Below are 20,078 nucleotides of genomic sequence, written 5' to 3' on the forward strand. Positions count from 1 at the left end.
CTGAGCCGCGAAGAATTGATGCTTTTGAACTGTGGTGTTGGAGAAGACTCTTGAGAGTCCCTTTGACTCCAAGGAGATCCAACCAGTCCATTCTAAAGGAGATCAGTCCTGGGTGTTCATTGGAAGGACTGATGTCGAAACTGAAATTCCAATACTTTGGCCACCTCATGCCAAGAGTTGACTCATTGGAAAAGACCCTGATGCTGGGAGGGATTGGGGGCAGGAGGAGAAGGGGATGACAAAGGATGAGATGGCTGGATGGCATCACCGACTCGACGGACATGAGTTTGAGTAAACTCCGGGAGTTGGTGATGGACAGGGAGGCCTGGCGTGCTGAGATTCATGGGGTCACGAAGAGTTGGACATGACTGAGTGACTGAACTGAACTGAACTGATGGGACCAGATGCCATGATCTTAGTTTTCTGAATGTTGAGCTTTAAGCCAACCTTTTCACTCTCCTCTTTCACTTTCATCAAGAGGCTCTTTAGTTCTTCTTCACTTTCTGCCATAAGGGTGGTATCATCTGCATATCTGAGGTTATTGATATTTCTCCCGGCAATCTTGATTCCAGTTTGTGCTTCTTCCAGCCCATCATTTCTCATAGTGTACTCTGCATAGAAGTTAAATAAGCAGGGTGACAATATACAGCCTTGATGTACTCCTTTTCCTCTTTGGAACCAGTCTGTTGTTCCATGTCCAGTTCTAACTGTTTTTCCTCACCTGCTTACAGGTTTCTCAAGAGGCAGGTCTGGAGGTCTGGTATTCCCATCTCTTTCAGAATTTTCCACAGTTTATTGTGATCCACACAGTCAAAGGCTTTGGCATAGTCAATAAAGCAGAAATAGATGTTTTTCTGGAACTCTCTTGCTTTTTCCACGATCCAGCGGATGTTGGCAATTTGATCTCTGGTTCCTCTGCCTTTTCTAAATCCAGCTTGACATCTGGAAGTTCACGGTTCACGTATTGCTGAAGCCTGGCTTGGAGAATTTTGAGCATTACTTTACTAGCATGTGAGATGAGTGCAATTATGTGGTAGTTTGAGTATTCTTTGGCATTGCCCTTCTTTGGGATTGGAATGAAAACTGACCTTTTCCAGTCGTGTGGCCACTGCTGAGTTTTCCAAATTTGCTGGCATATTGAGTGCAGCACTTGCACAGCATCATCTTTCAGGATTTGAAAGAGCTCCACTGGAATTCCATCACCTCCAGTAGCTTTGTTCGTAGTGATGCTTCCTAAGGCCCACTTGACTTCACATTCCAGGATGTCTGGCCCTAGGTGAGTGATCACACCTTCATGATTATCTGGTTCATGAAGATCTTTTTTGTATATTTCTTCTGTGTATTCTTGCCACCTCTTCTTAATTTCTTCTGCTTCTGTTAGATCCATACCATTTCTGTCCTTTATTGAGCCCATCTTTGCATGAAGTGTTCCCTTGGTATCTCTAATTTTCTTGAAGAGATCTCTAGTCTTCCCCAGTCTATCATTTTCCTCTATTTCTTTGCATTGATTGCTGAGGAAGGCTTTCTTATCTTTCCTTGCTATTCTTTGGAACTCTGTATTCAAATGGGTATATCTTTCCTTTTCTCCTTTGCTTTTTGCTTCTCTTCTTTTCACAGCTATTTGTAAGGCCTCCCCAGACAACCATTTTTCTTTTTTTCATTTCTTTTTCTTGGAGTTGGTCTTGATCCCTGTCTCCTGTAGAATGTCACGAACCTCCGTCCATAGTTCATCAGGCACTCTGTCTATCAGATCTAGTCCCTCAAATCTATTTCTCACTTCCAGTGTATATACACATACATACACTTATATACATATATAAAAATACATATACATTCTGTTATAAACGTATTAAATGCAGGAGTAAAGTTGAGTTATGTTGTGGTATTAATGTCATTTGAATCTTTGTTTAGCAATCATATAATTGAACCTATTAGCAGAAGTAGAGTGGCAGACATTAATGGAATAATTTCCAATCATCACTGCCAATAGTTTCCAGGACAGGTATGTTCCAGATCCAATTACTTTTTGTGTGTGTTATTAAAGTTTGTTTATCTAGGCATGCTATATTGTGATCCGTTCAATTGTCCATGTTTTCCAGAAGATACAGATTTTTTATAGTGTCTTATATTTGAAATACATATTTCACTTCTTCTACATTTGAATATATGAATCCTTGTTTATTCTTTAGGATTCAGCTCAGATAGTTCCCCTTCCATGAAATTATTCCCTTTCTCTGAACGATAAAAAAATTGCTTGGTATATTCTTTTGTCACATCAATTATCACATATGTGGTAGTTGTTTATTTTTATTTCTGTCTTCCTACTAAACTGTGAGCTTCTTGAGATTGTGCTTTCTTCTGTGTCTAGCATAATGTCTAGCATAGAGCTGGTACTGTATACATTTTTGATGCATGAATATATATGAATTAATGATTACCAAAACATATAAGGGAAGTGAAAGATCAAAAAGGCTATCTTAGATAAAGTCATAAACCTGACAATTTAAGAAAAACACTAGAAGGTTCTATGGAAGGGGCATAGGAAGCATATTTTATGAAAAGATAAATTTAAAAGATATGAACCCCATAGTCTAGAAGTGTTCCTTTTGATGCAGAAATGTTTATTTTGGTGGAGAAATGTGGTAAAGACCAACTGTGAATGGTACATGGCTATGAAAACATGTTGAAAGTCAGGAACAAAGACTATAAATGACATGATTTTGAGAAGTGTGTAGAATTAGGAACCACACTACATCTGTTTCCGTGTATCCAATATGTATTTCTGGTTTATAGATTACCATATATAGCATGTAAGAGCTGCCAGTTTTCCAGTAATATGAATGTAAACCACATCTGGACTAGCAGGGCCGGCTTTATAGACAATAGGCTTGATTTCTTCCATCTCTGACCTTCAGTCCTGCTTTCTACGTTTATTGTCACTTTTTATGTATATTTTTTAAAAAACTGCTCACTCTGAGATTTTAAGTTTTGGAGGACATGACCAGAGTTTTGTCAGGCACAGTTTGAATACTTTATAACTATTGAATTTAGTTGAAAATGTCAGTTTTTATCATGTAAATTAATTTGGTTTGATGAATTATATATTTCTTTCTTTTAAATATTCTTCAATGTATTAAGTGAGGGATTATAAACCAAGTTCCAGTTACTTTTAAAATAAATCAAATATTTCAGCAGAAATAAGGACAATAAGTTCCTTATGGCTACATTTGAAGACCACATATAATGATCTTTTGAATGACTTAGGTCAGGAAGAAAGACGTACCAATATTCTATTTTTTCTGCAGATCTTCAGCAATATTTTGATAGTGATTTCATTAAAATGTTCAATGAGAATTTAATGTATATTTGCATGCAAGTAAAATGAGAGATGACAAATGAGAGCTTAACACTGCCCGGTACAGTATAGAACAGAAGTCAGTTTCGGTGATTCTGTGTTTCCATATAATTCTAGTACCAGCACACTACAACACCAGGGCTTCCACAAGACAGGCATGAAATGGATTCCGCATGGGCATTTGCTCTAGCAGCATGCTCAAGATGCTTTACCTTAGTTTTATTGCTGCTAATATGGTATAGCCTGATTCTGTAAAAAGTGATAAATATTGATAACCATGTAATGATTAGCTGCTGGTTACTTTTGTCTCTCAAATTATTCAAAGTGGTACATTTTTAAATTAGTGAGTTACTTTTATTCTGATTCCATTTTCCTTTTCCTAACATTTCTATTGATTTGACGACAAAACAGTTGTTTAGAAGAAATTCTTCATACAAAATTTGTAACGTATGTAGTTTTGGATACTTAGCAGAATTTTTTTAAATTAAGAAAGCTGTCTTTTCTGGATTTTCATCTTATTGTTGACATCTTACTACAGGTCTTCAGCACATACTCCAATGAAGATTATGACAGGAGGAATGATGAAGTTGACCCCGTGGCTGCTTCGGCTGAGTATGAACTTGAAAAACGTGTAGAAAAGCTGGAACTTTTCCCAGTGGAACTAGAAAAAGGTATATGAGCTCTGCAATGTTAATGTTATGCTGGTATTCTAATAGCATAGAAATGACTTTATTTTTCCTAAGTATAGCCTTTTTTTCCCCCTAAGGATTGGAGAAAGTTTTCATTCTCATGGAAAGTTTTTTTTAAATTTCAAAAACAGTTTATATGAGTTCTATATAGATGATATATTGAAAGACTCCTCCCTTACCATCTCTCCTGAAACCCATCTACTTTAGTTGGCTGGATTTGTGACTAGGAGTAGGGAAGGGTGGATGAGGTCTGATGTTTTCCTGTATTCCTGCAAACCACTGGTGCATGTGAAGAGTCCAGGCAGAGTTGCTATAAGTGAGAGCTTGGGCTAGGTGGTTGTTTGGGGTTATTAAAGATACAAAAGTGGAAGTGCAAGTTGCTCAGTCACGCTCGACTCTTTGTGACCCGATGGAATTCTCCTGGCCAAAATACTGGAGTAGGTAACCGTTCCATTCTCCAGGGGATCCTCCCAACTGAGGCATCGAACCCAAGTCTCCTGGATTGCAGGAGGATTCTTTACCAGCTGAGCCACCAGGGAAGCCCATTAAAGATATAGGATCCTGATTGAAGATCTTGATTAAAGATACAGGATCTAAGCAAATAGATATTCTGCATTCTTGGATGGGAAGACTCAGTATAGGAAAGTCTCTCCTATATCTGATAGGTATCTTCGATCCTGATAAAGTAATATATAAATTTAATGCAATTCAAATAGAACTGTCATCAGTTACATTGGGAGAGGGGATAGCATAATACAGTACTAAATTTTACATGGAAGAATACAGACCTAAGAGAAGTATGGAAAAGAAAGTGAAAGAATTTAATTTCCCAAATATCTGAATGTAGTGTAAATCCTCGATAATCAGAACAAATTGTAATCATACAGCAGTTGATCATTGAAACAAATTACAAGGTCCAGAGAATGATGTTAGTGTGCATGAAAATTTAATAACTTGACATGTGAGATACTCTAGGAGTAACAGGGTACTTTACAAATTGTTCTGGCATAACTGAGCATCTATCTGAAAGAATGTTAAGTTGGGAAAACTTCATTTTCATTATATCATATAGAAAGCTAAACTACATGAATTAAATAATAAAATATTTAAAAAACAAAGATATTTTATGAAAACGTATATCTACATCTGGGCTTCTGGGAGGAAGGGCTTCACCGTTTGGAAAATCAGAAATTATAAAAGAAAGATGGTCCAATTCACTCATTCAAAATTTTAAACTTTTGAAGGCAATATTGTCAAACAAAGCCAACAGATAAGTGATATATTTAGGAGGGGAAATATTCATTATAGGTGACATGGAGTTAATAGCTATAATATTCTAAGAGTCTGTAAATTATCAGGATGAAAGAGACAGGCAAAACTCATTAGAAAAATTGGTACTTTACTTTAGAGGAAATTGAATGACCCACATTCCTATGAATACAAGCTCAAACCTCACTAGTTGTGAGGGGAATGCTGAACCAACATGAGATCTTTTTTCCTGGTAGAGAAAATAAGCTCTGAGCTCCAGAAGGTGGTGTCAGCATCTTTCTAACATAGCCTTTGAGTCTTTTCCATCTTTTCCTGGATGTTTTGCATACTTCGTGCTCTGCCTGTTCCTAGTAGAATATATACAGAGGAAGACACGGTGGCTGCTGGGTTCTTGATGGTGCAACACAGAAATCAAAGCCTTCAAGCGTGTGGCTCTGGACTTCACCCATGCCTGCCATCTCAGAGAAGCTGTACAGGGATGAAATCAGTCAACTGATCTCTGGGTTGATTGTACTCTTCCTTTAGTTTTCTTTCAGTTATCGCCATGTCTTTCAGGTGGTCTGCACTGAGTTGAGAGTGGCTCAAGCCAACATACTGCTTTGCCCACAGTTGCATTTTCATCTTTGCAAGACTGAGTAATTTTCCAGTTAGAGCATCAAGAGGAGCTATGAAAGGAAGGGAGATGATTTTACTAAAACCTGAGTCCAGGGAGAGAAAACGGATTTAAAAACTAAGATATAATTTTCATGCAGGATATTTGTTGGTAGAAACCATTAAATGGCATAGTAGTACAGAGAATCCACATTTGAGAGGAGCCCTTTGAGTATACCGAGTATGGTAGCTTAACGTTGGCTTGATATGTGTTAATTCATAATGAACAAAAGCTCTGTAAATACAATGAATACGAATAAGAATCCCCCTAATACTTAATATTCACCAAAGATTTCATACAGGATATAAGCCCTGCACCATTATTCAATGTGGAAAAGTCTACAGCGATCATCTCTTAAACAACACAAGAGCAAACTCACTAAATGTAAACACTGGGAAGGCTTTTGGGCATTATTAATCCCTTCATAAATATAAACATTCACACTCTAGAGAAATCCTATGAATGTGATAAATATGTGCAATAATTCTGAATACAGCTGACTTTTATACACATAAGAGAATTTATGTAACAGAAGCAACTGTATACATGTAACCAATGAGGAAGAGCTTTCAGCACAGATCTGACCTTCTTATGCATAAGAAACCTCATTCTAGGGAGAAACTGTAAAGCTATAGCGAATGTAGGAAAGTTTTAGAACGAGAATGCCTCTTAATGAATATGAATACCTATACCAGGGAAACAATTAGAATGTAATAAATGTGGAAAATGATGTGTGCAAATATTCTAAATGTAAGGAGTGAAGGAAAGTCCCCAGTGATCACTCATTTAGTCAACAGTTCTCACAGCAGAGAGGTACCTATGCCTAAAATTAATGTGGATGTGCCTTCAGCTGGAGATCAAACTCTGTACTAGCTTTCTTTAGCATACAACTGAGCAAAGACATCACACTTTTGCTAAATGACATATTTTTAAACATATGTAGACTAAAAATTTGTCATATGTCTTATCTCCCCAACTAAGCCAAATCTTTTTAAGACATAACTGCCTTATAGGCGACCTCAGTAACAGCCACTCAGACGTTTCTAATGTTTTTTCCCCACGCCTTTTTAGGCGCCTTAAGTGCATTCTGCACTGGTGCAGTGGTGGCAGTGCGATGCCACCCCATTTCAAAATGGACCAGTAAGACCAGCACACGCAGGAATGCAGGGGGACAGACCTCGCCCGACTGTGACGGGAATGTGAACTGGCACAGTCTTTACACAGGGTAATTTGGCAACACGGAGCAAAAGCCTCCTATCCTTTAAACACAAATTCAACTCCCAGGAATTTATCCTTAGAAAATAGTTTCCAAGTGGGTAAACAATCTGTAGCAGCCCAGGGCTAGCCCAAGCACAAATGTGCATCCATACTAGGCTACCCACGCAATACTATCCATGCAAGACCACGCACTGAGAAAAAACATACAGGTGTGTGTGTCGAGGCCAATCGTGGATGGCCTGTGCCTGGCCTGTGGATGCCAGCTAAGGAGTTTAGCCACTGGTGCGCCAGGCAGGGCTTCAGAGGTTCTGAGTGGGAGAGCGACGTGAGTCTTCGCGAGGATTAATCTGGCAAGTGTGGAGGACAACCTGGAGGTGTGGGGACAGGCAGGGAGGAGCCTGGTGCCAAGCCACAGGAGCTGCCCCTGGGCTTAGGTGGCCTGGCAGAGAGCAGGGTGCTGGGCGGGGGGCACCTTGGAGGCAGCGGGCCTGAAGCTCGGGAGAGGGGCCTCGGGGAGGGGAGCCATATAGTGTAGACAGGGTGAGTGTCTGGTCTGGGGGTAGTATTAGACAGCATTTAGATATGCCACTCCAGTATTCTTGCCTGGAAAATCCCATGGGCGGAGGAGCCTGGTGGGCTGCAGTCCATGGGGTCGCTAAGAGTCAAACACGACTGAGCGACTTCACTTTCACTTTTCACTTTCATGCATTGGAGAAGGAAATGGCAACCCACTACAGTATTCTTGCCTGGAGAATCCCAGGGATGGGGGAGCCTGGTGGGCTGCCGTGTCTGGGGTTGCACAGAGTCAGACATGACTGAAGCAACTTAGCAGCAGCAGCAGCAGCAGACTAAAAATGTAGGATTATGAATTGTACTTAGAAATACTTAAAGCAGAAGCTAGTAATAAGTAATAATCAATGAGATGAACCCTATTCAAAAAATTACTAGCTGAAAATACTTAGCAAATTAAAGGTTATTGCTAAAGAGTCTTTTAAAAGCATGAAACATTCTATTGAGCGCATGAGCCAGTTTATTTTTTTTAATCAATCCAACACTGTTGATTATTAGTTCATATCTATTTTTATACAGCTAATGCACCATTATTATAAAGACTTTGAGGCTATCGGAAAACAACTTTGAATGTTAACCAAAAAATGTGGAATGCAACTAGTGTATCTTTTATTTCATTAATGTTAAAATATATGTGTTCACAGAAAGGAAAATTGTATCTGAATTAAAAAATGTGATTGTCAATATTGTTCAAAGGTCCAATAAAATGAAAACAGAAGTGAATGCCTGTTTATAGAGAAATGCTTGGATAAATTATGACACCTTCTCACCATGAACTGTTATGATATTAGTGATTTAAGGCTATATAAGTTGATATCTTATCATTGGATCAGAAAAATAAGCTGCAGAGAGAAGTAGGTATAATATGATCTTGTTTGTGTAAAGGAAATAAGAAGGAAAATTAAACACTATATAATATGTATATTCAATTATATGTACATATATGTGTATATTTTATCTGATCATATGTTATATGCTTGTATAGTAGAACAGAGGAAAATATTGAGAGATACTTACCATCTTATTAACATGAATGGGCACGTGGCCCAAGTTAAAAGAGAAAAAGAAGACCACATAAATAGATGGGAAATTCCAGATGTATTATAATCACAGTAATTTAAAATTATATACTCAAACATACATATATGTGTGAGTATGTATGCTCTGTGCTTAAAAATACTGTATTATTTAGTTAGGCTGTGTTTTCAGATAGATTGATTGCTCGATAATCAAGTTATTACCTTTTCCAGGGATCACAATGAATAGCCAACTGCAATAGTGAAAATAAACTAACGAGCCTTTTAAGGGATCTTATTTAACGTCCTTGCTCCCCAGCATAGGATAAAATTCTGTCAAAGCAAACATGTCAGTATAGTTCACAAAGAACAAAATTAAAAGCAGCAAATAGATCTCAGAAGCTAATTATGGATGAGTGTAAAATTAAGGTTGTTCACTTTTTTCCTTTTTCATAGATGAGGATGGACTTGGCATAAGTATTATTGGAATGGGTGTTGGAGCAGATGCAGGCCTTGAAAAGCTGGGGATATTTGTCAAGACAGTGACAGAAGGCGGTGCTGCTCAGCGAGACGGCAGGTAAACCAGCTACTGTTAACATCTAAAATCTTCTGGGAAATGTTTCTGGGAATTTCTTTCATTGGTAGCTTTCTTTTGATTTTTTAGAACAGAATTTCAGAGTGTGTCTCAGATGTGGAAAATGTTAAGACATTTGAATTACTTTCTGATTTGTAGTCAGAATATATTTCTTTAATGTATATTAGATAAATAGGTGGATGGGTCTGTTATCTATTATCTGTCTTCCTTTGTATATATCCATTCATCTGTCTAGCTCATGGATAGTGATCAGAAACATGGTATATATCATTTGACAATATGTACTATGGAGATCAGCATACAGTTTCACTTGAGACATATCAAGACAAATGATAGTAGTTCTGGCTGTTCTGAAAATGACAGTGGTAGGAGAGAGAATAGGAACTTGGATCCTGCAATGATGGTGATTGTGGAGATCAATGTCTCTCAAAATGTGTTGTCTAAAAACATAGGTTCTTGAGTGCCATCTAGACCTGTGGAATCTCTCAGAGAGGGTTAAACATCCTCTTGGGATAATTGGATACACACCAGAGCCTCAGATGTTCATATTTTATGTCCGAGCTTTCATCATCTTGAGCTATAAGTATCTTAAAAGATTTTGATTAATCCTTATCTAGCTACTGATGCAACAAATTGGGGATGATACAGAGGATTGGCAGTAGAAATAAAAGTAGACTAAAAAATATGAGTGCCAAAATCAATGAAATCTAATTTTATTTTTTTCAGAAAGTTAAATACTAACGACTGGCTTTGATTTTTTTCAGGTTTAAATTTGTATTACTTTTACGGTCTTATCTAGAAATAATAAACCATGTTGAAAATCATTTGTGAATCTCCAGTGAAACCAATAGTAGTAATATTTCTTTTATAATTCTAAGAACATATTGATATCCGAAGATGTTTCCCAAGAGGAACTACTTTATTTAAATAGAGGACTGATAAATAAAACTGATTTATGTAAATAGAAAGCCACACCTTCAGAGGAACTAAATTGATTTGTTTAAATAGGAAGCCACACCTTCATTATCATCTCTTTCTATGTGGTTAGGGATCACATCTTACCAGAGTAACCTTATTTGTATTCCCATAACACGTTCGAGAAGACTCTTGAGAGTCCTTTGGACTGCAAGGAGATCCAACCAGACCATCCTAAGGGAGATCAGTCCTGGGTGTTCATTGGTAGGATTGATTTTGAAGCTGAAACTCCAATATTTTGGCCACCTGATGCAAAGATCTGACTGATTTGAAAAGACCCTGATGCTGGGAAAGATTGAGGGCAGGAGGAGAAGGGGACAACAGAGGACGAGATGGTTGGATGGCATCACTGACTCAAAGGACATGGGTTTGAGTGAACTCCAGGAGTTGGTGATGGACAGGGAGGCCTGGCGTGCTGTGGTTCATGGGGTCGCAAAGAGTCGGACACTACTGAGCGACTGAACTGAACTGATCTGAACACTTGAACAAAAAAGGTCTGAAATGAATGTTTTGAGTGAATCTTCAGCTGACTAGGTGTTATACTTAAAACAAAGAAAGTGGGGTATTAATATTTTGTGTTTAAAAGTAATTTATTGTCTTACCGAAGGAAATAACTTCTTTGCTCTGTCAATGGATTCTATAATTGTTGTTGTTCAGTTGCTAAGTCGTGTCCGACTCTTTTACAATCTCATGGACTGCAGCATGCCAGGCTTCCCTGTAAAATAAGATATTCCTATTAAAGATTGTATTTTGTGATGATAGTAGTATTTCCTAAGTGGCACCCCACTCCAGTCCTCTTGCCTGGAAAATCCCATGGATGGAGGAGCCTGGTGGGCTGCAGTCCTCGGGGTCGCTAGGAGTCAGACACGACTGAGCGACTTCACTTTGACTTTTCACTTTCGTGCATTGGAGAAGGAAATAGCAACCCACTCCCTCCGGGGGCCAATTGATCGCTCAGAGCTTTTGTGTAGAACAAAGAACTAAAGCTCCAAGCACACTCCAGTGTTCTTGCCTGGAGAATCCCAGGGACAGGGGAGCCTGGTGGGCTGCCGTCTATGGGGTCGCACAGAGTCGGACACGACTGAGGCGACTTAGCAGCAGCAGTAGTATTTCCTATTATTAATTTAGAACCTTTCTTCCAAGAGAGTTAAAATTTGTTTGCCAAAATCTGCATCATTTTTCTTTGTTTCGTGAGAAATATAAATCGTTCTAAAGTGACAGGGAATAATTCTTATAGTTAATATTAAAACACTATTAATTATCAATCACCTCTCTTAAGTAAATAGGCCCCAAAGCCAAACCGAAACACCAATTGATTTAAAGCCAAAAATGTAGAAAATTTGAGGTCTTGTCTTGTGGCCCAGTGGGTAAAACTCCACCCTTCCAGTGTGGCGTAGCTTCAGCCCCAGCGGGGGCGCTAGGATCCTACATGCCGAGCGACCAAAAATAAATACATTAAGTACTCTTGTTCTCCAAAAAACACCATTAAAATAGTGAAAAGGCAATTCACTGAAAAAAAAAAGAAAATTTCTTATTAACCAGTTAGTCAGTTCCTGTTTTCTAAACTCAGAACTATTTGTTTTTGTATCACTCATTTTTAAAATTAGGTTTCTTTTATGTTAACCTGTTTACTGATGTTTTCTCCTGTGTAGTTTTAATTACATTGATATGAGAACTTTGCTTTACCCATCCCAGTGTGCATTTCCTCAGACCTTCTAAATGAATATTTACCTAGTACAGTAATCCTGCTGTTGTTATAATACTTAATCAATGCCTCAGTGAATATATTAAAAAAGACAACTGGAGGTAATGAAATGAGAATCTTTGGGATCATGTGACCTATATATATATATACACACATATATGTGTATATACATATATTTGAAAATAAGTGGTCACATTATGGCAGTGTTCACATCTTTTAAATTATTATACTTATTTCCACCATTAAAGGTATACTCATTTGCATAGCATTTATAATTTACTATTCAAAAGTTATCAGTGTAAAAAAAATACAAAAGGAACATTTTGGTTGCTATCTCCAGTCAATACATGTATACTTACTGATACAGAAATATATTGTATACTTACTGATATAGAAAGTTATTTGTACTTACTGATATAGAAATATATTGTATTAAGGATTTACAAAACAGTATGATGAGTATAATGCGGTTCTTATGCAGATATGTTTTCCATTCTTTTCATCCCTCTCCCACCTCACTCCCATCTCTCTCTCTCTTTTTCCTCTTTCTCTCAAGAAACTTAGAATTAATATACATCAAAGGGTTGAATGGCTCTAGTCTATGTTTCTATTTCAGCAAATATGGAATATTTAATCTTTCTATAGAGAATATGTAATAATACTTCATATAGTTTAAACTGCAACTAAAATAATCACCATGTGGCCATGCGAAAGTTACCCTTCAGAACTCAGTTGTGGACAAAATTAAAGTTCCAGGTTAGATGTTCCTTTTACCTTTAAAAGACTGTACTATAGCTTTCTAGCTTGCTGTATTATAGCTTTATAGCTTATAGCTTTCTAACTTCTTGATAACTCTTCCTTAAGAAAATGATTTCAGTGTTGTCTCAAATTTGGTCAATCTTCTTTCAAGGTGTGTCAAATAAACAGATATATAGAGAAAATACTTTTCTCCCTCCTCTTCCCTTACCACCCCTGATACAATAAACGTTTTTTATTGTGATGTTTTTACCCTTCCAAATGTCTCAGAAACTAATCACAGATAGTTTTGAGTAGTTTTAAAAATTTACCATGGATATATATCTCCTGAGTATCTAGTATAGTTAAAAAGTTTTGGGTCTCCCTTACTATTCGATATTATATCTTAACATTCTGAATTTGTCTTCATGTCTGTCTGTATCATTTCATATGACACCTGAAATGTTGGAGGTGCTCATTAAATATTTGTTGAATAAGTGAATATACCTGTGTTTCAGTTGCTTTCAAAACATTTATTCTTGAGACCTAACATTTTCTTTTTCTGTTCTTTCCTCTCTCTTTTATTGTGCTACTTTGCCTTATAATTTAGAGGGTAACTTGTAGTTTAGCTGAGTGGCATGATAGCCATTTACACTTTGTTTGTTCTAAATTTTTATTAAAATACTATTCAGTTCAGTTCAGTCACTCAGTCGTGTCTGACTCTTTGTGACCCCATGAATCGCAGCATGCCAGGCCTCCCTGTCCGTCACCATCTCCCGGAGTTCACTCAAACTCACATCCATCGAGTCGGTGATGCCATCCAGCCCTCTCATCCTCTGTCGTCCCCTTTTCCGCCTGCCCCCAATCCGTCCCAGCATCAGAGTCTTTTCCAATGAGTCAACTCTTCACATGAGATGGCCAAAGTACTGGAGTTTCAGCTTTAGCATCATTCCTTCCAAAGAACACCCGGGGTAGATCTCCTCTAGAATGGACTGGTTGGATCTCCTTGCAGTCCAAGGGACTCTCAAGAGTCTTCTCCAACACCACAGTTCAAAAGCATCAATTCTTTGGCGCTCAGCTTTCTTCACAGTCCAACTCTCACATCCATACATGACCACTGGAAAAACCATAGTCTTGACTAGGTGGACCTTTGTTGACAAAGTAATGTCTCTGCTTTTGAATATGCTGTCTAGGTTGGTCATAACTTTCCTTCCAAAGAGTAAGCATCTTTTAATTTCATGGGTGCAATCACCATCTGCAGTGATTTTGGAGCCCCAAAAGATAAGGTCTGACACTGATTTTACTGTTTCCCCATCTATTTGCCGTGAAGTGATGGGACCGGATGCCATGATCTTAGTTTTCTGAATGTTGAGCTTTAAGCCAACTTTTTCACTCTCCAGTTTCACTTTCATCAAGAGGCTTTTTAGTTCCTCTTCACTTTCTGCCATAAGGGTGGTATCATCTGCATATCTGAGGTTATTGCTATTTCTCCTGGCAATCTTGATTCCAGCTTGTGCTTCTTCCAGCCCAGCGTTTCTCATACTAAGTTATTAACCATTAATTTTTGCTGCAATAATGTTATGAATATACACAGGACACGTTAACAAAGTGGCCAGTTTGTAAAGCCACCTTCCTGTAAATTGCATTCCAGTAGACAGTATTTCCAGGGATAAACAGGTATTTCCTCTGCTATTCTGGAAAAATTTTGGAAAGCATATGTTATCTGTAAGCTTTCTACTCTGGGATGGTCTGATGAGGAGAAACTGTCCAATTAATTTTTACTATCATGACTCATCCCTTCTTTTCTGCTATTTTAATTATGAGCCAAGATTTGAAAGAGATTATCAGTTACTACTTTATAAAGTTGCATCTAAAAGTTGCCGTCTCTCAAGGTAAAAAATTCAAGCAAAGTGGGTATCAGATGCCAAAAAACTTTTCCCTACCAGGTAAGCACTTACATAGTAAATGCGCTGCATGTTCACAACCTTCTGGGTTGTAGGGTCAGTCCACGGTTGCAGTCACCCCAAGCCAGTGCCCTTTTTTGTAACTAGTATTATTTATTCCCTCACCCATGTTCAATCATTTATTATCTCTCCTCTTTCTTCTGCTCATTTTTATAGTTTCTTGAGTTTGTCTTCACATTATCACCATACAACTTACCTCTAAAAAGGTATATTGAAATGCCCTTCAAAGAAATAGCAAAATCTGTGGCACTTCCCTCCCTCTCTCCCTCTTTTCTAATTTAAAGGTGGCTTTAATTTTCTTGTTTTAATTGTGTATCAGATTTTTAGATCCTTTCTTTAATGAATATCACTTTGAAATGTGAAAAAAATTTAAATCAATACCCTTTTAATGAAAATAATAATCAAATAATATTGAGCTCTCTTTATCTCCTTAATGCTCTCTGTATTAAGGCAGACAGGAAGAATTATGTAGGATCAGAGACCTGCGTTTTAATTGTGAGATGCCTCTTTCTTACACTGGTCTCTGAATTTGGAGAGCAAATCCAGCCACATACCTGTTGCCACTCTTGGTGTTGCCGGAGTGCTTTACAGCTCTACTGTCTTCTGTTTCCAGCGTTCTTTATTCCTTTGTGAAATATGTATTTCCACTTAGTATCACTTTTCTTCTGCCTGCGGGATGTCCTTTACCATTTTATCACCAGATCTGCTGGTGATGAATTCTTTCAGCTTTGTATATCTGAATAAGCCTTTGTTTCACCTTTGATTTTTTAAAATATGTTTTCTCTGTGTATAGGATTCTAGGTTGACAGGCATTTTTTGTCCGTTTATAGCTTTTTCCAGATGTATTTTCTCATTTTAGGTTCTTGGGTGTGCATGAACATAAGGATGCCTACACAGATGAATTAAGACAATTAGGAATTGCTATAATATAAATAATAAATATTGTTTATTTTATGCTTAAATTTATAATATTTGATAAGCATTGTGAAATTTGTTGTAAAACAAGAGCGCAAAACCATTTGTATGAATTAACTGTCCTTTACATTTTGAGAAAATGTCTTGTTGGCTTTGGGTTATCAGTTATAGATTCTTGAGTCCAGAACCTTTAGTCTAGTTATTTTATGGTTATTCACATTTGCATCTTTAATAAAGAACAAGTGACTATAATCCTTCAGTTCAGTTCAGTTCAGTCGCTCAGTTGTGTCCAACTCTTTGTGACCCCATGAACCGCAGCACGCCAGGCCTCTCTGTCCATCACCAACTCCCAGAGTTCACCCAAACCCATGTTTATCGAGTCAGTGATGCCATCCAGCCATCTCATCCTCTGTTGTCCCTTTTTCCTCCTGCCCTCAATCTTTCCCAGCATCAGGGTCTTTTCAAATGAATCAGCTCTTCACATCAGGTGGCCAAAGTACTGGAGTTTCAGCTTTAGCATCACTCCTTCCAATGAACACTCAGGACTGATCTCCTTTAGAATGGACTGGTTGTTTCTCCTTGCAGTCCAAGGGACTCTCAAGAGTCTTCTCCAACACCACAGTTCAAAAGCATCAATTCTTCGACACTCAGCTTTCTTCATATTCCAACTCTCACATCCATACATGACCACTGGAAAAACCATAGCCTTGACTAGACGGACCTTTGTTGGCAAAGTAATGTCTCTGCTTTTTAATATGCTGTCTAGGTTGGTCATAACTTTCCTTCCAAGGAGTAAGCGTCTGTTAATTTCATGGCTGCAGTCACCATCTGCAGTGATTTTGGAGCCCAGAAAAAATAAAGTCAGCCACTGTTTCCCCATCTATTTGCCATGAAGTGATGGGACCGGATGCCATGATCTTAGTTTTCTGAATGTTGGACTTTAAGCCAACCTTTTCACTCTCCTCTTTCACTTTCATCAGGAGGCTCTTTAGTTCTTCACTTTCTGCCATAAGGGTGGTGTCATTTGCATATCTGAGATTATTGATATTTCTCCGGGCAATCTTGATTCCAGCTTGTGCTTCCTCCAGCCCAGCTTCTAAAGCAAAACTTTTTAGACTATTTCTACAGTCACTGTAAAATGCCATCATCACTTGTCAAATAAGCATGTGCTAATTTTAGAGACGGAGAAGGCAATGGCACCCCACTCCAGTACTCTTGCCTGGAGAATCCCATAGACAGAGGAGCCTGGTAGGCTGCAGTCCATGGGGTCGCTAGGAGTCGGACACGACTGAAGCGACTTAGCAGCAGCAGCAATTTTAGAGAACGTTTTAAAGTTATAAATGTAATACATGTTTATGGTTAAAAATTTGGAAAGTATAGAAAGTGTAAAGAAGAAAATAAAAATCTCATGTAATCCCACAATGTTGAGTTGACCACGCTTAAAATCTTGCTGGCAAATTTCCTTCCATAGTTTTTTATGTGGATATGCCTAAGTTTACTTTCTTACAGAATTAAGAGCAATTGAACATATAGCTTTATGCATTTTTCATACATTTTATTCATCAAGACAATATTTGTTGAGTGCTTATTATATGTCAGGCAGTGTGCTATGTTCTTTATATTTTGTACCTTTTTAATCTCACTAATAGCTTTGATTAAATACATGAAATTACTGTTATTTCTGTTTTATATATAAGAAAGCAATGGCTCCTCTTATATAGTCATAGCAAGTAAGTGGCAGAGCCTAGCTGTGAACTTAGGATATCTTATTCCAGAGCCTGTGCTCAAATAGTATATCACATATTAAATACTTTTTCTACAGCAGACTTTAAAGACATATTATGCCATAGTATTATATATGTAAGTGAAAGTGAAGTCGCTCAATCGTGTCCGACTCTTTGTGACCCCATGGACTATAGCCTACCGGGCTCCTCTGTCCATGGGATTTTCCAGGCAAGAGTAGTGAAGTGGGTTACCATTTCCTTCTCCAGAGGATCTTCCCAACCCAGGGATCAAACCTGGGTCTCCTGCATTGCAGGCAGACACCTTACTGTCTGAGCCACCAGCAAAGTCCTTGTATATGTAAACCATTTACATACTGCTGTTGTTTAGTCACTAAGCTGTGTCTGACACTTGCAACCCGATGGACTGTGACCCACCAGGCTCTTCTGTCCATGAAATTCACCATACAAGAATACTGGAGTGGATTACCATTTCTTTTTCCAGGGGATCTTCCTGACCCAGGGATTGAACCCCAGTCTCCTGCATTACAGACAGATTCTTTACCACCTGAACCACGAGGGAAGCCCACATATTGTTATAGTAGTGTATTATTTCAAGGTGTTGATCAGGTTAGCATTTTTATGTAAAAATCATTGTGAATGTCTCTGAAATTTTTTGAAAGTACTTCCTTGAAGCAGAGTTACTATGTCAAAGTGAATTGCACTTTAAATGTTGCAGAAATACGTTGATAACCTGCCTTTAAGAAAGGTTGTTCAATATATGCTCCCCAGCAGTGTCAAAGAGTAGTGTGTGTGTGTGTGTGTGTGTGTGTGTGTGTGTGTGTGTGTGTGTGCTTTAGTCATATCTGACCCTTTGTGATCCCTGTGGACTGTGCCCTCCAGGCTCCTCTGTCCATGGGATTCTCCAGGTGAGAATACTGCAGCGGGTTGCCATTTCCTACTCCAGGGGATCTTCCCGATCCAGGAATTGACCCCGCGTCTTGTGCATCTCCTGCATTGGAAGGCAGGTTCTTTACCGCTACACCACCTAGCAAGCCCCTAGAGAAGTCTCCTGCACCCTCATTAAGACTGAATATTGTGTCATAAAATTTTGAAGAACTTGATACTTTCTTGTTTTTAAGTTGTTTACTTAAAACAATTTATATTTCTTTCTTTTTCTAGAAACTATTTTCAGTGTGCTTTTTTCCTGTTGCCTTTTTTACTACTGTGTTATCATCTGTTCTGTTAGTGCTAATTTCTACAAATAAGTGGTCTATGTCGCTGATTCGACTTCTTAACTATAGTGAACTTTCTCCTGTTTTCCCACTCTGATAACAAAAAATGATCAAATATAATAGAATTAAAGTGAAAATTTAAACAACACTGTAAAATTCTGTATTTAGTTTCTAGCCTTAATATTCTATCAAATTTATTGCTTTAAAATTATTTACTTCCTTTTTGAGACATCCAAGTAACATTTCTTAGGCCTTATCTTAAACTTCTCAGTGTCATTATAGTCATTCATTTCAATGAGATCCATGTCCCTTTCCTTGATTTTTGTTTGTTTGTTTTTATTGGTGTGTGTGTTTGTGTGTGTGTGCATGTGTGTGTGAGACACAGAGAGAGAGAGAAGGAGAGGGAAAGAGACTTTCCAGGTTCTCCTTCAGTATAGATCCTCCTGTTTTCACCCTGCATTGAAAGAATGCTTCTCTTCCAAGGGGAGCATCTTGAACTCATTTTTGTATTCAAGTCATTTTTTTAAATGACTCTATATAAATTACTCCCAAATTTGTATCCCAGTCTTGGTACATGTAGAACTTACTCATTTATTTCACATGTGTCTTATGATTATCTAAACTTTATCATAAAAGAAGTTGAATTTCTCTTTTCTTTGATCCAAACATGCTGTTTTCTATGTTTATTCTGTTTTTTGTGGCTTTAGATGTAAACTTCCTATTCATATTTTGTTTTTTCATTTTGCCCCATTAATATCTTATTGTCTTGTATATATATATTTTTTTTTTTAGAATGTCCCTCATATTCTTCTTTTTTCCCACTGTTTTAATTTATTAATTGAAGGATAATTGCTTTACAGAATTTTGTTGTTTTCTGTGAAACCTCAACATGAATCAGCCATCAGTTCAGTTCAGTCGCTCAGTTGTGTCCGACTCTTTGCGACCCATGAATCACAGCATGCCAGACCTCCCTGTCCATCACCAACTCCCGGAGTTCACTCAAACTCACGTCCATCGAGTCGGTCATAGGTATACACATATCCCCTCCCTTTTGAACCTCCCTCCCATCTCCCTCGCCATCCCACCACTTTAGGTTGATACGGAGCCCTTGTTTGAGTTTCCTGAAAGTGATGTCACTCAGTCCTATCAGACTCTTTGTGACCCCATGGACTGTAGCCTACCAGGCTCCTCCCTCCATGGGATTCTCCAGGCAAGAGTACTGGAGTGGGTTGCCATTTCCTTCTCCAGGGGATCTTCCTGACCCAGGGATCGAACCCGAGTCTCCTGAATTCCAGACAGACGCTTTAACCTCTGAGCCATAGAGCAAATTCCTGTTGGCCATCTATTTTGCTGCTGCTACTGCTGCTAAGTCACTTCAGTCGTGTCCGACTCTGTGCGACCCCAGAGATGGCAGCCCACCCGTCCCAGTGATTCTCCAGGCAAGAACACTGGAGTGGGTTGCCA

The 20,078-nt window shown here is 38.2% G+C and overlaps 1 protein-coding gene across 13 annotated transcripts in view; it reads left to right on the forward strand.

Annotated features, from left to right (window-relative positions):
* Positions 1-20,078, forward strand: part of PPP1R9A (protein phosphatase 1 regulatory subunit 9A) — a 349,577-nt gene that overhangs the window by 179,757 nt on the left and 149,742 nt on the right. For all 13 annotated transcript variants that reach the window (XM_070787167.1, XM_070787170.1, XM_019959701.2 and 10 more), the window contains 2 exons: positions 3,894-4,026; positions 9,226-9,346. In XM_070787167.1, the coding sequence (XP_070643268.1) occupies positions 3,894-4,026; positions 9,226-9,346 (254 nt within the window). The remainder of the gene's footprint in view (positions 1-3,893; positions 4,027-9,225; positions 9,347-20,078) is intronic.

This window comes from Bos indicus, chromosome 4 (assembly GCF_029378745.1).
Source record: "Bos indicus isolate NIAB-ARS_2022 breed Sahiwal x Tharparkar chromosome 4, NIAB-ARS_B.indTharparkar_mat_pri_1.0, whole genome shotgun sequence".
NCBI classification, from domain to species: Eukaryota; Metazoa; Chordata; class Mammalia; order Artiodactyla; family Bovidae; genus Bos; species Bos indicus.